Here is a 22,030-nt window from a genome sequence, read left to right as displayed (position 1 = left end):
CAGAGGATCAAATGAGGCTGAATGTGCCATAATAAATACTGTTATTTTAGTCAGGGACTTTGTCCTTTAAAAAAGTAATATATATTTTTCCTGACTGAAACACAAATTACCCACTTGTAATTCCACCAGCCAAAAAGAAAAAAAAAAAAAAAGCTGTCATTTTAGTCTTATTTCCTACTAGTGTGTTTTCTATCTCTATTTCATTTATTAATTGAGCTATATTATTTATATAGTTTTGTAACTTAAAAAAATACAGTAAAGGATTTTACAGAAGATAGTAAAACTAGTGGTTAGCAGCATCATGTCACTCACTGGCCTTCAGTGGTTTGTCAGGTGGATATATCATTGTCCACTTATAACCTAACCTTTGTGTTGGGCCTTTTGTCAGATGCACGTCCACTGCACTGCCCTGGGCATTACTGGGTTTTCTGCCAGTTGCTTCTTAAAGTGGCCCTCAGTGCACCTCACTGATTCATTGTCTTTCTCTGCCATCAGTTAACAGCATTGGAAAGCATGCTGCTGCAGGAGCAAAATTAAATACTTTGTTTCATTTCTGAATAGAATTATTGGCTTTACACATAGACTCGGTCATGCAGAATTTTAACAAGCTGTAATGATCTTTTCGATTCCCCGAGGATTGAGCCTACGCGCAAAGTATTCCTGATTGACCTTCAGAACTTCCTGTGTGCATTTTTTTTTCAAAGGATATATCCAGCCATTTCTTTTCCATAGCACTTTATTTATTTATTTATGCCCCATGGCATGCAAGATCTTAGTTCCCTGGATCAAATCTGTACCCCCTGCAGTGGAAGTGCAGAGTCTTAACCACTGGACCGCCAGGGAAGTACCCCTGTGTGCATTTTTGAATATCACCTTTGCCCTTTTTGCTTTCTTGAGCACAGCTGCATAAAATGGGTTAATACTGGCACTGTTTTGCAATCCTTTTATATTCACTGGACAACTAGGGAATGGTTCAGATAAGCCATAGTCCAAGGCAAGCTGTTGTGTCATCAAAGAATAACGTTTGATCTTAGTGTACTTCTTTTGAGCTGCTCAGTGTGTTTTGTGGTTGCCAGAATCTGGCTCTGAAACTTGTTGGTAAGGTCGGAGAATTTTGATAAGGTTGAAGACATCTGACTCTTTGTATGTATGTGAGTGTTCTTCCTCCCAATGTTGGCCAGCCTTGGGTGCTGCTTTAGTGGTTAAAGTTGGTGATGCTGGAGGTGCTGATTTGTGGCCAAGTCACAGAAAGGGTTGGACTTTTGCCAGTGAGTTGCCAAGAGAGTAGTTTAAGTAATCTTTTTTTTACTTTCTTCTTAAAAATGAGAAAAACAGCTGTCAGCAATAATTTTCCCCAATTTATCTCTTGCAGAGAACCTAGTTGCATGCCACAGTTCAGCTCCTGGTTTCCGGGAGTGATGGAAGCCTTATGTTATTGCTTCCTGGATTTCGAGGTAGTCCTTGGTGTTTGTTGTAATCGTTTTGTGTTTTTCTAAGCAAAATGATTTACTGTAAACAAATCATTAAGACTAATATTTTTTGGACAAGTTGACACAAGTCATTATTATCTAGCTGACCATTGAATCATCATGAATGGCAATTAACACAGCCTTGAACATACTCTTTTTCTGTGAACCCAGTGATTTCAGTTCCCAGATTCTGAATCAGTAGGGCTTAGGTGGGGCCTAGGAATTTACATTTCTGTCCAGATGCCGATCTGGGGACTAGGGAAGCACATTTTGATAAGTGCTCAAGGTTCTAGACTCTTAAGAAGCTTTATGTCTGAAATGAAATTCTGTGACTACGGGCCTTCTTACACAGTCTAGGTCACAGTGTCATATCGCTCTGGTAAGAAAAGAATGTTAGCAGATGGCTTTTCATGAGTGCCATGCAGCATATGGGCAGCAGAGGTGGGTAGCTGTTTGGGACATAAAGCCATTGTACACAGCCTATTCTGTGTAGCCTATTAAATTGGCTGAGCTGAATTCATCCAGCCTGCTGAGTGAATGACCCCGAGTATGTTGTGTTCTACCCTTGGATCTTTCTAGACATGTTTGAAAGCCGAGATAAACAGCATTACCAGTATTATCATAGAACATTAACAAACTGACAAATGCCAAAAAGAGTAAAATTTGTATCATAGCATCTAGAGTATGAACTTGAGTCATGTAGTTTACCAGGATAGAATCCTGGTGTAAAATTGGCCCTTGTATCAAATGGGGATTTTAATTTTAGTCTTCGACAGAATTCGTGTCAGTCCTTTGGAGAATAAGTGCTAAAATAATGTTTCACCAGGAAACTTGCAGGAACGTGGCAAGGGCCCCACACAGCCTTGAGTGTCTTTACCAAATTACAGCCGTCGTGAATCATCACTGAGATAGAAATAACGTTTCATGCAAGCCTTGGTCCGAATGTGTTTTTGATATCTGCAGATGAAAGGCCTCTTGGAAGAGACTGTTCTTCAATACAATCACAGGGAAGGAACATCCTTTCATGTGTTTATCAGAATTTCTGCTTGCCTAGTGCATTTCCTCATATGTTAAAATGAAAACTGTCCAGTCAGATGGCCTACACTTGAGGTATTTTATCAAATCACTCTAGGGAGTCAGTGTAGGCCTTTTGACAGCCAGTTTGTATGAGGCATGCATGCAATGAAATGTTTTAATTTTCCATCAAGAGGGCAGGGGTGCTACCAGAGCAGTGGCTTGCAAACCGTCTGACCTATGGGGGCAGGGAGGCCCTGGCGAGTTTACTTTGATTCTGTTCCACAGACACTCAGCTACAGTTTTAGAATTGGTTTCCCAATTGTATGGGGTGCAGTCTGCCAAGTCACATACAGAATTGGTTTTCGTGTTCTTCCAGGATTTGGGGCGATTCACTTCTCTCTAAAGCCCAGGCATGAAGGTGGAGGCGTAGGGAATGAGTGAGAAGGGCTATTAATATAATTCATCTGAAATTTGAAAGGGGTTTCTATTTAGTTAAAGTATTGAGTAAGCAAACAAGGTAGTGTAGGATTAACTAACTTGAAAAAATCTTTTTGAGTGTTTTCACTGAGAATAAATTTTTACTTAGTTTAAGCAGAAATGATACTTAAAATCCAGATGAAATATTAGAGAACAAATAGCCAGTATAATGCTCGACAAAAGATATCTTAAAAAAATTCTTTTTAAAATATTTGCACGGTGAGAGAATTGGGAAAGTCTGCTTTTTAACTGTCATCCTTGTTTGTATTTATAGGACAGTAGGTTTTCTAAACTCGTTGAGGCCATGTGATCTATGGGAAGTCCCTCTATTTTCTTTTTTAAGTTTAAAAAATAATAGTAAAAGGAATTTTTAAAAACAAAGTTTCCCAAAACGATTGGCTTTTTTTCGGGGCAGGGGTGGGCAGTAGTTTTTATTTTTGGTTTAATGACATCGGTGTTTTACAAAGCTGTCAAGATAGTATAAAATTTCGTGCTTTTTTAAAAATTAAAATTGTACCACAAGTTATTGATGTTTTGAAGTTTTTGAAAATTATCTTGAAGTTAATTTTGATCGTTTAATATTCTGTTGAAATGATGAACTGTCATTTACCAACCCCCACATAAATTGAACCTGGAGGTTGATTTTGATTATTGGTGCATATGATGGTATAGCAGTGAACATCTTGGTGATTCAGCTTTTATTCTTCTGTTGAAATTTGGGTACACATTTTAAATTGTTTTTATGATGCTTGACTTTTATATGTTCCTTTAACTTTCACTGAAAGTTTTCTTGATGTGGTTTTTAAAGCTGGGAGCCATCTCTAAATTTACTAGATGGAGAATTGAAAATTATGTGAAGCATAAAAATAACCTTATAACCGAGGACTAACTTTTCAGGTTCTGGTTGTCAGTAGTAATAACAGTTACTTTCGAGGGGAACCTACTATGTGCTAGGTGCTTTATATGTCTCATTGTCTTCTGGCATTGCAGGCAGTATTCATTAAATTGGGTAAACCAGCTACCAGAACCAGAATAGTACACTTGAGACTAAATTAGTGAACTAAAAATAAATTTGGTTTCTTAGCCATAGGATTTGGTTTATTAAATTGTAGGCTAGGCAACAAGTTCTCAAACCACAGAGTACCAGGACTTCATTTTTTCTGGCATTAACAGAACAGTGGTATTCATGCTGATGGTTCCATTTGTAAACCAGATCATGCCCTGCCTGGCTTTTGAATGCCTGGTAATAATGTGCCTTAATTGCGGGTCAGTGAAGCCAAACTAATTGCTTGTTGGGCACTTGGATTGCCTTTTTAATTTGCTGTATAATGCGGTCCCTACCAGAAATGCACAATATGTTATCTAAATAAAGCTCATTAAAATCATCGTACAAACAACAGAATTGCCTGATATCTTGTCCATAATCATGCAAATAAAAGCAAATTGAATGGCATTACAGAGAGCTGTAACTTAGAAGTACTCTTTTAAAAGTGCCTTTGTATCCATTTTGGAAGTATACGTAAATGATTGCTATGGTTTATATCCGTGTGATAGGTTTTTTTTTTTTAAGCAAGGATTATTTTGCTTTGCGCTCTTAATATGTTTTAAATGGCAGTAATGACATGAGCTTTTGAGACGGTCACTTATTTAAGACTGTGCAGTTCACCCAGTAAGATTAGTATTCATCCAATGACTGCATTCAGTTAAAAAAAAAAAAAAAAAGACATCAGTGACACGTTTTTAGCTCACAAAACACCAATCCATAGGGGTTACCTTTACAGTTGTGGGAACAGTTGTTCATAGGAGGTTAAGATGGTTAGCACTCTGTAGTACTTGTTTTCTCTCAGTTTCTCTGGACCAACAAGGCAGCTCTTTGATTACTAATTTTTTTCATTTAGCTAATACTTATTGAGTAGCTCCTGAGTGCCAGGAGCTGTTGTAGGTGTTGGGGGTACCAGTTTTTTTCTTCTATTTGTGATAAATATTTAGCCCTAGAGAAAAATGTGAAGTGAATCGTAAGACCCTTTAAAATGATTTTAGAAATAGGGTAATATAATTAAGAAGCTTCTGCAAAAGAATTTAATAGATGCCTATATCTTTATTTTTTTTTAGCTAAATAAACATGCCTATATCAGTCTTTTTTTAATAGAAGTTAGTCCATTATCCGTTTTTCTTTTCTTTTGGTAGGCTATTTCTCATGAGAGTCATGGATATCCCCTATCTAAACTTGGAAGGACCAGACTGTAAGTGAATTTTTATTTTCTCGTTGCATCTGCATACTTAAGTGTGTGGTCTGGAAGGGATAACAGGAAAAGTATTACTGAAGAAAGAGCTTTATTCACTTAAAAATAGCCAGTGATTTTGTGGTTGATATGAATAGTATGCTTAAGTTAATGTTACCCTTGGGCCTTGATTAACTCATCTCTTTACTTACATTTTCCAGTTTATACATGAGTGGAATTTAAAAAAAATATGTCTTCTCATCATTACTTCATTTTCACTCAGAACTCTAAATTCATAATTTTTTATAAATATATATGTAATAGATTTTAAGATGTGCTAGCCATGTCAATAACAGTACATTTTCTATTTTCCAATTTTTTGAGTATGTATATATTTAAGTTTAATGGGTGGATTTTTTTTTTTTTTCATTGAAAACCTCAGAAAGCCAGTCTGTTTGGGAGGTGGTTGCTTCTTCTGATTATTCTTTTCCATTGCTGTTTTCCTAGCCTGGTTTATTTGCCTTAATATATGCCAATAGGCATAGAGAAATGGGTGAACTACACTTTATACTTGATGATAATAATCATTGTAATAATAGTTTGAGTACATACTGTGTTGCACTCCATATTAGACTTACGTTTAAATCTGTCATTCTCACAGCAATTCTATGAGCTGAATATCGTCATCCCTAATTTATAACCATGCGTGGCTGGAGTGGTTAGGTCTCTTGCTTAGAGTTGCACAGTTAAGTGATGGGTCTGGGATTAGAAAACAAGATTGTGACTCAGGACTGCCTCTGCTCAAACACAGTCCATTTAACTTGGACACTGCATTATTATTATTATTATTTTAACTAAATAAACATATGGACAACTAGATTAAAAGGAGAAAGTTAAATGTTTAGTGAAACTTCTTGAACAGAGCAGTCTTTTTCTTTTTTTCTTTAAATAATTTTCCCAGGAACTTTATGAGCAAAGATGTTTCTGCATAGAATTGCTAAGGTTCAAATTGTTGTGGGTTCTGTCAAGTATCAGAGCGTGAGGCCTAAGCTCAGATGGCAGTGTCCTTCCAGTCAATCCCAAGAATGCTTTCAGGGGTCATTTGGTAATCATGAGGCATTCATAACGATTTCCCAAGTTAGCCAGGGCTTAGCTTCGTCAAAGAACCACTGGTCTGTTGTCCACTTTTCAGCTATTAACCTTTCATCAAAAATTTGTCTTGTAGTGCAGCCTAAACGTGATCACGTCCTCCATGTGACATTCCCCAAAGAATGGAAAACCAGTGACCTTTACCAGCTTTTCAGTGCCTTTGGTAAGTAAAGCACAAGTACAGCTGTACTTCTAGGATCCTGCTCCTCTTTTGGTCTAGATAGTCAAAGGTATACAGATGGCTTTAGCTTGGGCACAAACAAGGATTAATATGCAAGGTTGTAATCTCACTCATGGAATTTCTGGAGTTTGGTATGCTGCTGTCTTGGTGCTAATGTGATCTGAGGAACTTTCGCTAGCATCCCACAATAGAGTGCTATTATTAATCCATGGAAAGCAAGATACAGTTACTGTGACTGCCCCTTACTGCCAACCATGGGAAATAAGTCTGGGCTAAGGATAAATTGTTTTTAAGATTAAATTCAGAGAGAATGTCTGTTTCATAAGGTCAGGCAGTTGCTGCTTGACATCGAATAGTCCAAGCAGACAAGCACAGATGTTTGAGAGGACCAAGATATGTGATATGTATGAGGTAGGGCGGTTCTTCTGTTACCTTTTTATCAGGTCAGGCAATTAGGTTAAATTGAACAGTCTTCTGATTAGGGTTTATAAAGGCCATTCTGATTGTAAGTCTTCAGCAATGTCTCTTTATTTTAACAAAGTATTTAAGCTATCGTCTTTGGAAATTCGTGAATAAAGTGGAGGCAGCAAAAACCTAAATGTCCAATAATAAGAATGTTCAGTGAATGTTTATGTGTCTCCCCAACAGACTAGTATGTAGCCATTTTAAAAAGAGTTGAAGAGTTTTTTAAAAGATGGTAAAGTGTTTATATTTTAACATTTATAGTAAAAAGCAGATATAAAGTAGGATTCCTGTATAACTAACATTTTTTTTTAAACTGTGTAGAAATCAAACTGAAAGGAAGCATCATGCTCTTATCACTGAATGTTTCAGATAGGATTGTTTTCTTCCTGTTTATGCTTTTCTGTATTTCCTAAAATAAGTATATATTAGCTTTTATAAGTACAAAACGTTACACACTTAATTTTCAGGAAAGTAAGTGAACGTAGGTATATTTCTGGAAAGTTATCCTAATCTTTGCAGATAGTCTAAATGACTTCTGAAATTCTAGCCCTGCTTTTTTTTTTTTTTTGGCTGAGTTGGGTCTTCGTTGTGGTGCGCGGGCTTCTCACTGTGGTGGCTTCTCTTGTTGCAGAGCACGGGCTCTAGGCACGCGGGCTTCAGTAGTTGTGGCACACGGGCTTAGTTGCCCTGCGGCATGTGGGATCTTCCCAGACCAGGGCTCGAACCCGTGTCCCCTGCATTGACAGGTAGATTCTTAGCCACTGTGCCACCAGGGAAGCCCCTAGTCCTGCTTTTTAATTTAAATGCAGGTACAGAAATGCAGTTGAATTTCACAGCTCATTTCTTTGTAAAGCTTTTTATGTTGTTTCCCATTCTGTATTGCTTTTACCTCGATTTAGTCAAACTTTAATTAGCTAAATTAAGCAGAATGCTCTGAGTAGAATTTTTTTCATTTTAATTAAAAAAAGATTAGCTGTGTGATATTGAACAGGTAACCTCTCTGTATCTGTGTTTCCTTCTTGGAGATGATGATGGTGATGATGATACTGCCTATTTCATAGGCATGTCATGAAGATTAAATGAGTTGATCCATGGAAGGCATTCAGAATAGTATATGGCATATAGTAACTACTTATGAAATGTTAAATATTATTATTTATCTAAAAAACCTACAGGGTAGAGAGGTAAGGAAATAATAGTAAGTAAATTTTATAATTGAGAAAGTCCTGGCACCCCACTGTGCAGCAGGAAGTGAGTTTTTTCCTGTGGTGGAGAAACAAAGCAGTTTTCAAGTATTCCTAGCCTTTGAAAATTTTAGTAGATATTAAAAGAGTTTTTTCATTGCTAAGTTCTGGTGATGTTTACCCATTTTTAAAAATTCCAGTTTTCTGTATTTTTTTAGGAAGAGTGGTAGCTGATAGATCTCTGATTTCCCTTGGTTTTCTCAAGCTCCCCGCCCCACTGCTCCTCTCCTGCCTCTCTTCAGGTCTCCTGCATTCCATTCTGTTTGTGTTTCGCTTTTTTTTTTTTTTTTTGGTTAATTAGTGGCACACATTGTTTTTTTTAATATTTTTAAAAAAAAATTTTTGGCTGCATCAGGTCTTAGTTGTGGCATGTGGGATCTTTCATGCAGGCTCTTTGTTGCAGCGTGGGCTTCTCTCTAGTGTGGCGCGCGGGCTTCAGAGTCCATGGGCTCTGTAGTTGTGGCTTGCGGGCTCAGTAGTTGCTGTGCGCAGGCTCAGTTGCCCTGCGGCATGTGGGATCTTAGTTCCCTGACCAGGGATCGAACCCATGTCTCCTGCATTGGAAGGCAGATTCTTAACCACTGGACTACCAGGGAAGTCCCACGTTTCACCTTTATTGAGAACTTGTCTCTGTATGTGAAAATCATTTTGTTCCACTATACTGCTTTCTGTCCCTCAGTGTTTTTCTTTTCTCTATTAGTCTGTCTTGGTTTCCTCTCTCCGACGCCTTCTTTATCTCGTCCTCCATCCCCTACCTGTTTTCTTTACCTGTTTTCTTTACCTGACCTTGAGATCATCATTGAATTTTTCTTATTTCTTGCTACATTGATTCATTTCATGTTCCCTGTTCATAATTTTCAGAGTTTGAATCTCTAAAAAGAAATAGTTGTGCTTTTTTTTTTTAAGCATACGTGGTCTCTGATTTTTATTAGTGATCTTTTTTTTTTTGATATACCAGGTTCATGGATTTTGAGTCTTTTAGTACATGAACGTGGTATATTCCTTCATTTATTTAGGTCTTCATTAGTTTTTGTTTGTTTTTCTATTTTGGCCTGACTGCACGGCTTGCGGGATCTCAGTTCTCTGACCGAGAATTGAACCCAGGCCACGGCAGTGAAAGTGCCAAATCCTAACCACTAGACCACCAGGGAACTCCCTATTAGTGATCTTGATTGGAAAAAAGTCTCCAGCCCTGGCATGAGATTGGGTTGAACGATAAACTGCCTCAGGATTTAATCCAGAAGAATCTTTCTTTTGTTTTTAAAACAATTTTTAAAACTGCTTCTTTTTTCCTGGTTTGTCGTTTTCTTGAAGTTTTTTTTTAAATTTATTTTTGGCTGCGTTGGGTTTTCGTTGCTGTGTGCAGGCTTTCTCCAGTTGCGGTGAGCAGGGGCTACTCTTCATTGTGGTGTGCGGGCTTCTCATTGTGGTGGCTTCTCTTTGTTGTGGAGCACGGGCTCTAGGTGCATGGGCTTCAGTAGTGTGGCAGATGGGCTCAGTAGTTGTGTCACATGGGCTTAGTTGCTCTGCGACATGTGGGATCTTCCCAGACCAGGGCTCAAACCCGTGTCCCCTGCTCTGGCAGGCGGATTCTTAATCACTGAGCCACCAGGGAAGCCCCTTTCTTGAAGTTTTAACTGAAATAGCTGCAGTGGTAGATTTAAGTTTTAGTTCTCTGTAGTGCTGAGATTTTGATCAAATTTTAAACTAGCACCTCATCTCTCTTTAAATTGATGGATATTCTGAAATATATCAGATGTACAAATGGAATCTGATAGCTGTCTAAATAGTTAAATGCTTACTTTTAATTCACTGTTACAGGTAACATTCAGATATCCTGGATCAATGACACATCAGCATTTGTTTCTCTCAGCCAACCTGAACAAGTACCAATTGGTAAGTCTTTTGGACCTTTGTTTTGTGTATTAATGAAAAGTGGGAGCTTGCCCACTTCCCAGTCTAAATGCTGTGGGTTCAGTCAGCTGATTCACAAGCATTGCTGCCCGGTTTGTTTTGAGCTTGTCTCTAAAATAAAGGAAACAATTAGTAAGTATCATGTGTAGATGAGAAAATAAGACAAATGTATTGATTCCTTAGATATACTATATCATATACTTTTTACTTTTCTATTCCTTTCCCATTGCCCTTTTTCTGAAATGATTCGTATGTTTACTATTTGAGGGTTAGAAATAGCAAATTGAGAGGAATAGGGGACAGACACAAAAAGGTGATCCCTGTATTGACTTGTTTGCCTCTGTACTTTTCCCATTTATTTATAATTTTTTGTGGTTGATTTATTCCATTAAACTTGTGTCACATACTTGTTTTACGAACAAATAAACTGAAAGATATTTTATTTGCTTCTAAATTAGGATTGTAAAAAGTTGGAATGCTACCTCTCTTACTGTTGGACCCTAAATGATTTTGATATTAACCATCACAAAACAGTCTATTTTCATAGGATGAAAAGCTATTGAGTTAAATATTGAAGAAAATATATATTGTTAAGCTGCTTCTTCAGACAGATTTCAAGTTCCCTGGTGCTTAATAATGTAATTTTTCTTTTTATTAAATGAAGTGCCACAGACTAAAACTGTATAACTCTGATAATGTAGCTATATGAGCAATTATATGAAAATTTCTATAAATACACAAATTCAGGTCAGAGTATTTTTGGTATTTAAAAAGAATTATATAACCATTGCAGGAATATATGCTATGTTATAGAAATGAAAAGTTTAGGCTCTGGAGTCATATTACTACACTACCTTTGGTTGTGTGACCTTGGACACGGTATTTAACCCTGATAAGCTTCTGCTTATCTCTATAAACTGAGGATGATGTTATGGATTTTTTAGGGTTATTATGAGGACTGCATGAGATGATTATGTTTATAAAGCTTGGCATCACTATGAACTTTTATTATGGTTATTTAGCAGTAGATTTCAATGTGAAATGTACTTCAGGAGCTCATGACACCAGGAAGAATGTTGGATCCAGGGTGTGAATGATATTGCTAGTTAAATGTTTTTTAGTATTTGCTTATTTCTATGACCCATCCCCCCACAATCCTTAGAAAGACAGTTTACCTGGAATCCAAAGGGATTGAATTATTAGAGAATTGTTAGTGGGGGTCAGGGACCCTGAGGTTAAGACTGTAGAGAGACTTCGGTGTAGATGAGAGAACACTGAATGTTAACTCCCCACCCGAAATCTCGTCACGCCTCACCTGCTCACTCAGTGTCACACTTCAGCTTCCTTGCTGGTCAGTCTCAGGAGCCATGCAGTGGGAGAGAAGGGGATGCGTAGGCTTTGAAGCCACGCTAACACGGGGAGTAGTAACCTGCCTCCACCAACTGTCAGCCATGCATTTTTGGGCATGTTACATAAACTCTCTAAGCCTCAGGTTCCTCGTTTGAGGGACGCAGATGATGATAGTTCCTTTGTGAAATGAGATCATGGGTGTTAAGTTCCCAGCAAAGAGTCTGGCACTCCACCAGCAGTGCTTGACAATTGGTAGTAATTATTGAAATACTTGCTTGGCCTCCCTTGCTATGAACAGTAAACATGAGTGTGTGTAAATCAGAAATTTGTAAGACACTAGTGAGTAGTGCTTAGTTGAAAATACAAGCATAATTCCTTGTTTATGTGTGTGAGGTGTCAGAGCTTCTTTTATTGTTCCTGTTACACCATATTTGATGTGCAATAATGATTACTCCCTTACTTATTAATGAAAGTGTCTTTCAATAGTACAGTAGCTTTTAAGCTCAGTATTTTATTCAGTGATACCTGAAATCAGGGAGCTACATTTCAGAATCATGTAGGCACAGAAGTCCTCTGATTTGCTTGTTTGCCCATCTTATTCTCTGTTGGATCCTCCTCTCGTGCCTGGCACATGCCGTGGCCTGAGTAGATGTGTGTGTGAACGGGCGATGTGGGGAGTAGGCCAAGATGAAACTGTGACCTTCTTACCTTTTTTCCTCCTAGGTTAAGAAGTTAGATGACTGTTGTCTTTTGATACATGCGGCTGTACGAGTAAAGTCTAATTTTCCATGATAGTCTCTTTTCTGACACAAATGACAACTCTTAACATAAATCCCTGGTGGTGCACGTACTGTGCCTACGGACCGCAGTTTCTTTGCCAGCAGCCATCTTTTACTCAACAATCCCCCACCCCCAGGGCTTGGCTTCGTCTTACTTGCCTCCTCGTCTCAGCCTAAACAACCATGTCTTCAGATGTTTTCTCTGGCTCCCTTTGCAGGGGATCAGACCCCGTTCTCTGTGCTAGCCTGGTATCCTTTCTTAATATACCTTGCTTGGTTGTCTTCCCAGATAGACTGAGAGCAGGGACCATATCTCTTGTTTGCTGTTGTGTTTTCAGTGCTTAGAGTCGTAATGTCTGATGTTAGTAAGTGTATGTTAAATAGTTGTTGAGCTGGATAAATGACATTCAAGGTGTTATGACTTAGAAACGCCGTTTTGCGCCTGATGGTTGTATCTCATGTCTCTCACCTTTTGCTGTGATTTCTGAAATTATGCAGATGTTTCCCTGAAAGACAATGTAAAATTTGTTTTCTATAGTGGTAATTTTACCAATGAGAGAGACCCAGGGTATATAATGTGCCGCAAATCCTGTTAATGTTATCTTAAACAAATTACTTATTCATTTCAGCGGAAGCAGAGGGCTTGTTAGATCAATAACGTAATGTTGGAAAAATCATTAAATGCCTATTTATATAGCAGCTTGTAATGGCTTCTTTGGCTTGGTTACAAACTATTTTTGATTTACACTTACGGAGTTGCTTTTTAACTGACACATGCCTTTTTCTTTTGGTAGTGCTAAGTCTAATCAAGATTTCTTTAAAGCCATTTTCATGAATATGAAAACTCTTTTTCAGGTCTATTGAAATTATTAAAACTCTTTTACTGAGTGCCATTTAGTTCGATTGCTGTTGCGTTTTGTTTGCTGCTGCTGTGAAGATAAAAGAGTCCCTGGTTGCTTTGGGGTTCAGATAGTGAAAACCCATCCAAGCCATATTTTCATATTCTTCCCCTCTGGCTTTTCAGGGAAGACAGCACGTGGCCAGTGTGGGACTTGATGCCATGGAGGAGATCACTTAGCCTTACCGTTTGAGAATTTTTCTCAGAGTAATCGAATAAGAAATCACCTGTAATGGTCACATCTGAATACCTCAGACACATTTAGGATATTTATATATCTAATATAGTTTTGTTAAATGGGGAAAAGAGCTCAAAATATTTCAAGTGTATTAGCCCTTCCTAGTCATACTCTCAACAGTTAGACATTGTCTTGAGTGTCCTTAGATATATTATAAGGCATTATCTCTCTGCTTGTAAGTTTTATAGAAATAGCTTGAGGAAAATAACCTTTTCATTTGTTTTGAAAAACCGGAGATTAGAGTACACCATGACTACTACAGGAAAATTTTAAAAAGCAAAAATTGATGAAGGCAATTTAGTAGGGGTAAAAACCTATTGGTTATTTTGTAAAGCCAGCCCCAGTTCAGGGAGTTACAGAAATTCCCGATATACTGCCTTAGGAGCTTGTTCAGGATGATTTGTTGGGATGGGGGGAGGTACTTGGCTTCACAGCTTCACTTCAGTCCACAGTATGAGTGTGTTTATATAAAATCATCCTTTTAAAAGCGTAGCTTTTGATTGTGCTGAACAGATAAATATTAGAGTTGTTATACGACTTTTGAGGCGATTATTCGGTACTGGATTTGCTAAAAAGGCTGCTTATAACTTTAAACTTTACCTGTGCTTTTTGTTAGCCTTTTAATGTTTACCAAATCTGTAGTGATAACTGTTTTTCATTCGTGGGATTGATTTGTGTTCTCATTTTTCCTCAATCACTCTAGCTAGGGGTTCCTGATTTTGTTACTCTTTTCAAAGAACCAGCTTTTGGCTTACTTCGTTTTTCTCTGTTGTTTGCTGGTGTCTGTTTTGTTGGTTTCTGCTTTTTTGTTTTCTTCTTCTTATTTTTTTTTTTTTTTTTTACTTGCTTTGGGTTTACTTTGCTCTTCTTTTCCAGTTTTTTGAGGTAGAACGTTATGTGCTTTTTTTTTTTTTAAGTCTTTAAAATTTTTTGAGCCTGGCTTCCTATAGTTTAGCAGTCAGCCCGTGATTGGTCAGGTGTTGTGCTTGAACACCTGGAGCCAGTAAGGCTCTTACCCTTTGCCAGTGAGGTTGGGGAACATTCAGCATCCAACCTTCAAGCAGTTCACAGTCTGCCTCAGTTTTCACTTTCGGCCGGATCTCCATTCTCCTGTGTGAGGGCACAAGGCCTCAAGCCCAGCTAACAGTGTGTGTGTAGCTAAGACTCTCTCCCAGTCATTGATTTTGACCTCTTTTTGTTTCTAATACAAGCATTTAAAGCTATAAATTATCCTGCAAGCACTGTTGCAGGTGCATCCCATCAATTATATGTTGCTTTCATTATCATTAAGTTAGATACGTTTTTCTTTTCTTTTTTTTTTTTTCCAGTATGCGAGCCTCTCACTGTTGTGGCCTCTCCCGTTGCGGAGCACAGGCTCCAGACGCGCAGGCTCAGCGGCCATGGCTCACGGGCCTAGCCGGGATCTTCCCGGACTGGGGCACGAACCCGTGTCCCCTGCATTGGCAGGCGGACTCTCAACCACTGAGCCACCAGGGAAGCCCGATTTTAGTCCTTTTAAATGTACTGAAATTTGCTTATGGCCCATAAGATATGACCTATCTTGCTGAATGTACTATGTACACTTGTAAAGAATGTGAATTCTGCAGTATAACGTTTGATCTATCGATATAAATATCAGTGTTCAGATATTGTGTCTTTACTGATGTTTTATTTAGCAGTTCTGCCAGTTTTTGAGAGAGGGTGTTAAAATCTCCTATGATTGTGGAATTGTCTGTTTTGCCCTTTAATTTTGTTATTTTTCCTGTCATATATTTTGAGGCTGTGTTATCGGGTGTGTGCACATTTATGATTGTTTGGCCTTTCTGGTAAATTGACTCTATCATTATGAAATGTCCTTCTTTATCTTTTGTATTACTATTATTTCTAAGTCTAACCTGATATTAATATAGTCTGTCCTTCTTGTGTTTTTAATGTTTGGCTGGTATATCCTTTTTCTGCCATTTACTGTCAACCCATCTGTGTATATATAAAATAGTCTCTTGTGGACAGCATATAGTTGGGTATTCCTTTTTATTAATCCATTCAGATAACTCTGGCTTTTTATTGGAGTATTTAGTCCACTGACATTCAATGTAATTATTTATATGGTTAGGCTTGTCATTTTAAAGTTTGTTTTTTGTTTAGTCCCTCTGTTTTTTGTTCCTTTGTTTCCCCCTTTCCTGTCTTCTTTTGGATTATTTGAAATTTTTAAAAAGAATTCCATTTTAATTTCTGTATTGGTTTTTTAGTTCTATGCCTATATGCATTATTTTTTAGTGGTTGCTTTAGAAATTTCAATATATATCCATAACTTTTCACAGTCCACTTAGAGTTCATATTCTCACATAGAAGGTAGAAACCTTACATCCATATAGGTCCATTTACTCCAATTCCTATTGTCTTCCAGGCTGTAATTGGCATATGTATTACACGTGCTTTGATTATATACCCCACAAAGTGGTGTTATAGTTTTGCTTTAAGCAGTCATACGTATTTTAAGAAATTAAAAGGGGGACTTCCCTGGTGGTCCAGTGGCTAAGACTCTGTACTCCCAGTGCAGGGGGCCTTGGTTCAATCCCTGGTCAGGGAACTAGATCCCTCATGCTGCAACTAAAGATCCCGCATGCCACAGCTAAGACCCGGCACAGCTAAATAAGTAAATAAATATTTAAAAAATTAAAAGGATAATTTTTAAAATTTACCCAGATATTTACCATTTCAGATATCTTCATTCATTCCTGAAGATCCAAGTTTCTTCAGGGTATCGCCTGAAGAACTTCCTTCAGTATTTCTTATAGTGCTGGTGTGGTGGCGACAGATTCTCTTAGTTTTTCTTTATCTGAAAATGTCTTTATTTTGCCTTCATTCATGTAGAATATTTTAGCTGGATATAGAATTCTGGGCTTTTCTTTCAGCATTTTAAAGATGTTCCATTGTCTTCTGGCCTCCATGGTTTCTGATGACAAGGCTACAGTCATTTGAATCATTCTTGCCCTCTATGTAACGGGTTGTTTTTCTCTGGGTACTTTAAAGATATTCTCTTTACCGTTGATTTTTTAGCAGTTTGAATATGATGTACTTTAGCATGGCTTTCTTTGTAATTATCCTGTTGGGGTTGACTGAGCTTCTTGAATGTATAGATTTATGTCTTTTACCAGATTTGGGAAGTTTTTAGACATTATTCAAATATTTTTTTCCTGTTCTGTATTCTCTTGCCTCTCTGTTTGGGATTTCAACTACCTATATGTGGGAGACCTTTTGCTATTGTTCCTGTGTTTCCTGATGCTCTTTTCATTTTTTTCTACCTTCTTTTTTTTTCCTCTTCTTCAGATTGGATAATTTCTGTTTATCTACAGGGCACTGACTCTTCCCTCAATCATCATTATTCTGCTATTAAGCCCATCCAGTGAATTTTTAATTTCATATATTGTATTTTTCAGTTCCGTATTTCCATCCAGTTTATTTTAACCTTTTCTGTTTCTTGTTGAGATTTCCTATCTTTCTTTTATTTTGAGCCTATATTCCTTTACCTCAATGAACATATTCAGAATAGCTCTTTTAAAGTCTTTGTCTAATAATTCCAACATCTGTGTCACCTGGGTGTTGGTACCTATTGATTACCTTTCTTTTGAGAATGGACCACATTTTCCTGGCTCTTCATATGTTCAGTAATTTGGGATTGTTTCCTGGACATTTTGAATGTTCTTTTGTGGACTCTGGATTCACTTATATTCCTCAGAAGAGTGTTGATGTTTTCGTTTTCGTTTTAGCGGGCAATTAGCTAAAACTACAAACCCCTTCATGCTTGTGGGAAGTGGCTCAGATCTTAGCTCAGACTGCTTTCAGTCTGCCACATGCATGGTTAAGGGTCAGCCGGGGACGTGGGCTATCTTTACACCACATTTGGAGTTCCCATTTTCTGGTTTCCTCTCTTCAAGGATTCCTTCCTCGTTCTGTGTTGCCACTGGTTGCCCCTTGTGTCTTCCCCTGACTCCTCCTACCAGAAAGACATGGGATTTTTCTATCAGAGTTTTAGTTGCTCTTTGCCCTTTTTACTACAGATTCCCTTTAAGGCAGAGTCACATCCAAAAAAAAACCCAGGAAATTCACCCTGTGGCAGTTTGCTTCCTCCAAGTTTTGACTCCCCTCCAAAATCTCCCTGTTTCTGCTTCTGTTCCAGAGCCCTTCGATACTTGTTTTTAGCATTTTTTTCCAGAGCTTATGTTGTCATCAGTGGAAAGGTCAGTTTGTTAGGAGGTGGAATGCCTTACCTTGCTTTTTAATTGTTACCCTAATAGCATCTACATTTGACACAGAACTTCCTGCCATATTATACCATGCTGTACTACCTCTTTCTCTGTTTAATAACATTTTAAGAAAATCTAATGTTAATGCATTAAGAACCTGCTACTTACCTCCTTTAACCAATTAAAAGTGACTTAAGTTCGGTTCCTTTCAAATACACATATATACTGAGGGACAATATCCTGACAAAGTATTTGGTGTTTTGCTTCCATCTGTGCTACTAGTTAGCTAGTGTGTTACTGTATGTTTATTCTTGTCGAAGAGGAAATGCACAAAACAGTCAAGAAAGAACCAAAAAACAAATGATCTTTTTTCTTGCATGTTAATTTTCCTAATCTTAAACTGTATTAGAGTTGGCTTACAACAATTATATTGAATTATAAATTTATAGCAATAAATGAGTTCAACTATGACATGACTTTAAAATGAAAAGCTTGTTTTGGAGAGAGGTGATGGGTGACTTAACTTGTGGGTTAAAATGCTACATGATTTTTATTTTATAAGTACTGAAACCTGGAAACAATATATTTGTTTTTATATAGACAAGATTTTTTTTATAGTGTTGGCTTATGAAGTACTTTAGTTTGGTAAAGCAAAATCGTTATTAGTAAGAAGCATGCATGTCTATATGTTTTGTGTAGATATCTTCTCATTTGAAAACTTGTAAGAGCAACTGATTCTTTTCTTTCCCTCTCTAAATCGCTTAATCCACGAAAGGCACTGTGGAAATTTTTAATAATATTTATTAAGAACCTTCTTGTTTTACTAATTCCCTTATGTGTTTAATCATGAGAATTAGCAGCTTTATGCATCTCTGCTATGAAATCTGTATCAGGCAGATTTATTTAAGAGCGTGGCAGTAACTTGGACTCTTCCTAATTAAGGCATCAGCTGGTGTGAGAATAGGGCAGAAAGCTTCCTGACTGCCAGATAAGGCTTCCCGGGTTCTTAATGTAATTGCCAGCATTAAAGCATCAATGAGGAAGAGTCCTGTGGCAGTTCAAATGTAACCGGGAAAAATGCAGTGTTTGTGCTTCAGAGGCTGAATCTTCATATTCTGTTAAATTGCTTGTTGTCCGAAGGATTGGGTTTGATTTTTTGTGTTTTGTGTTTTAGGGGCCATGTTATCTGGATCTAAGAACATTTGCTTTGTCAGAGTATTCAGGAAACCTATCAAATTTAGTTATAATGTAATTTGTTTAAAAATTGCTTTTGTGGTGGTCTCCCGCCTCTAGTTTTAGAAGTAAATCAAACTCACTGTTGAAAATGTGAGAAATATTTGAAATTACAAAGAAGAAAACAATTCAACCATGGTCTCTCCATGTAGATATGAATACTAACAATAGTTTGGTTAGTGTTTCCTGTCATTTGTTTTACTCTGTCTAGTGTTTTAATAACATTTTTAATACTACTTGAGACCTGACTTTAAATGCATTTTTGGATCTGCTTTTTTAGTTAACATTATGTCACAAGCATTTTCCATGCCATTACACATTTTTCTAGAAGAGTTTACTTTTTTTTTTTTTGCGATGCGCGGGCCTCTCACTGTTGTGGCCTCTCCCGTTGCGGAGCACAGACTCCAGACGCGCAGGCTCAGTGGCCATGGCTCACAGGCCTAGCCGCTCTGCCGCGTGTGGGATCTTCCTGGACTGGGGCACGAACCCATGTCCCCTGCATCGGCAGGCGGACTCTCAACCACTGCGCCACCAGGGAAGCCCGAAGAGTTTCCTTTTAATGGATGCATTATATTTCATTGTATAGGTACATGTAACTTATTTAACTATATCCCTTTTGGATGTTTAAGTTATATCCAAATTTTTACTATTTTAAATTAATTCTTTTTTTAAAATTAATTAATTTATGGCTGCATTGGATCTTCGTTGCTGTGTGCAGGCTTTCTCTAGTTGGGGCGAGCGGGGGCTACTCTTCATTGCGGTGCATTGGCTTCTCTTTATGGTGGCTTCTCTTGTTGCGGAGCACATGCTCTAGGCATGTGGGCTTCAGTCGTTGTGGCGAGTGGGCTCCACAGCACAGGCTCAGTAGTTGTGGCAGGTGGGCTTAGTTGCTCCGCGGCATGTGGGATCTTCCCGGGCCAGGGCTCGAACCCCTGTCCCCTGCATTGGCAGGCGGATTCTTAACCACTGCACCACCAGGGAAGTCCTTAAGTTAATTCTTTAATGAGCATCTTTGTCTTTCTTTATATCTCTGATTATTTTATTAAAATAAATTCTGAAGACATGAAATCATTGGGTCCATAATGATGATCTTAAAAAAAAACGGAAACAATTCATTTGTACATCTTTTTTATTAAACAGTGATAATTTTTGTTAATGGAAAAATTTTAAAGTACCAAAAAATTAAAAATTTGTGTAGTGCCCTTCTCTTTATTAACAAAGATAACTGCAATAGTATTTGAGATTTACTTTTCAACTGTGTATATTATATTTAAGTATGTATTTTACTTTATAATATTTTATTCTTTGCATATTGTTTTACTGTGTGTTCTTTTAACTTACCAGTGCTTCATGTCTATGTAATAAGTTCTTTTTTTGTGTTTAGTTGAATAACATTTCATCATATGAAGGTATCATCGTTTATTTCTTTGCTGGACACTTAATTTAAACAGTTTTAGGACTCTTGACTCCTATTTCAAAATAAGCTTTTATTTATTCTTTGTATTGAGTGTTAGAATCATTCTGTCAGGGTCACTCAAAAAGCCCACTGGGATTTTTCACTGCTATTTTAACAAATTAATTCCATTGACATCTTTATTTAGAAATATTCAGTCTTAAAAATTCAGTCTTTATGACCAGGAATATGTATCTTTTCATTTACTCAGAAAATTTTGTGCATCTTTGAATGTAGTTGTATGTTTCATTGTTCTTGTTGTTTTTATCATACATACTTTTCAAGATTGTGCAGAATAAGTTAGAAAGCAGGTTCCATTGTGCCTGAGTTAGTACCACAGCCATAGTCAGCTCTCGGGAAGTATTTTAGGATGCTGGTGGTTTTAGGAAATTTGAAGCAGTGAGATTAATCAGCCTGCTTGCTCTTAGGCCACTGAGAGACTAAGTTTGAGAATTCAACACAGACCCTGCGTCTCTGATTCTTATTCTTGAGGCTTCAAATGTTGTTTGTTGTTGTTTTGTCACCAGAAATAATGAACTGGTTGATTAAATAGGCTAGCTGTGTTAGTCTTTACATGTTAGCATTGTTTTCTCAGACATGATCCCTATTGTCTACAACCTTACTATTTTAAAGAAATGAAATAAATTTGGTATTAGCAAATTTGAAATACTATAAGTGAAATGATTTTGGACCACTTCAGTGGCTGTTTCAGAATATTATTTTGTTACAAAAAATGTTACCAGCGAATCTCTTGGGGTGGTGAAATTACAGAAAAATTTTACTTTCGTGTTTTTTTTTTCTATCTTCTGTTTTTCTTTAGGACAGATATTACCTATGTACTAAAATATTTAAGTTTAAGAATAATGTCGTAGTACTTTCTTTTCTATGTGTGTAGGGGCACAGCAAAAGGAAACGTCCTTCTTCTGAAATGCTTAGATGTCTAGCATATTGTTGACTGTAGTTATTTTATGGTTATCTTTTTTCTAATCATGAAATTTATGGAATTAGTTTCTCTGGATTTTCCTTCAACTTTTTGGTTTAAATCTGCTATTCTGGGAAGGTGGATATGAGACATTTTTGATTTGTGATGTTTGTTGATAATATTTCCACTGTTGAGTATTTTTTTTTTTTATAGAATATAGGAAGGTGTTTAAGCCCTTCCTATATTCCTTTTATATATATATAAATTTATTATTTATTTATTTATGGCTGCGTTGGGTTTTCGTTGCTGCACGCGGCCTTTCTCTAGTTGCGGCAAGCGCGGGCTTCTCTTTGTTGCGGTGCGTGGGCTTCTCATTGTGGTGGCTTCTCTTGTTGCAGAGCACAGGCTCTAGGCTCATGGGCTTCAGTAGTTGCAACATGCGGGCTCAGTAGTTGTGGCTCGCAGGCTCTAGAGCGCAGGCTCAGTAGTTGTGGCGCACGGGCTTAGTTGCTCCGCGACATGTGGGATCTTCCTGGACCAGGGCTTGAACCCATGTCCCCTGCACTGGCAGGCGGATTCTTAACCACTGCGCCACCAGGGAAGCCCTGTTGAGTATTTTTGCAACCTGTGTTTTCTTGTTTATCCTGGAAAGAAGCCCAAACATCACTTTAGTAGCAGGGTAAATGTCACTTCATCATGTTGAGCAAAAATGCCAGAAAATGCTAGACCACTGAAGTGTTAGAGTGGTGGTTACTCTAGCACTTCAGACCAG

At 37.6% G+C, this 22,030-nt stretch overlaps 1 protein-coding gene across 2 annotated transcripts in view; it reads left to right on the top strand.

Annotated features, from left to right (window-relative positions):
- PARN (poly(A)-specific ribonuclease) overlaps positions 1–22,030 on the top strand; it is a 170,222-nt gene that overhangs the window by 50,457 nt on the left and 97,735 nt on the right. For both annotated transcript variants that reach the window (XM_032606603.1, XM_032606604.1), the window contains exons 19-21: positions 5,151–5,206; positions 6,411–6,497; positions 10,046–10,120. In XM_032606603.1, the coding sequence (XP_032462494.1) occupies positions 5,151–5,206; positions 6,411–6,497; positions 10,046–10,120 (218 nt within the window). The remainder of the gene's footprint in view (positions 1–5,150; positions 5,207–6,410; positions 6,498–10,045; positions 10,121–22,030) is intronic.

The sequence above is a fragment of the Phocoena sinus genome, chromosome 15, assembly GCF_008692025.1.
Source record: "Phocoena sinus isolate mPhoSin1 chromosome 15, mPhoSin1.pri, whole genome shotgun sequence".
Taxonomy (NCBI): Eukaryota; Metazoa; Chordata; class Mammalia; order Artiodactyla; family Phocoenidae; genus Phocoena; species Phocoena sinus.
Note: the sequence above shows the minus strand (reverse complement) of the source record. Positions and strands in the feature narration are given on the sequence as shown.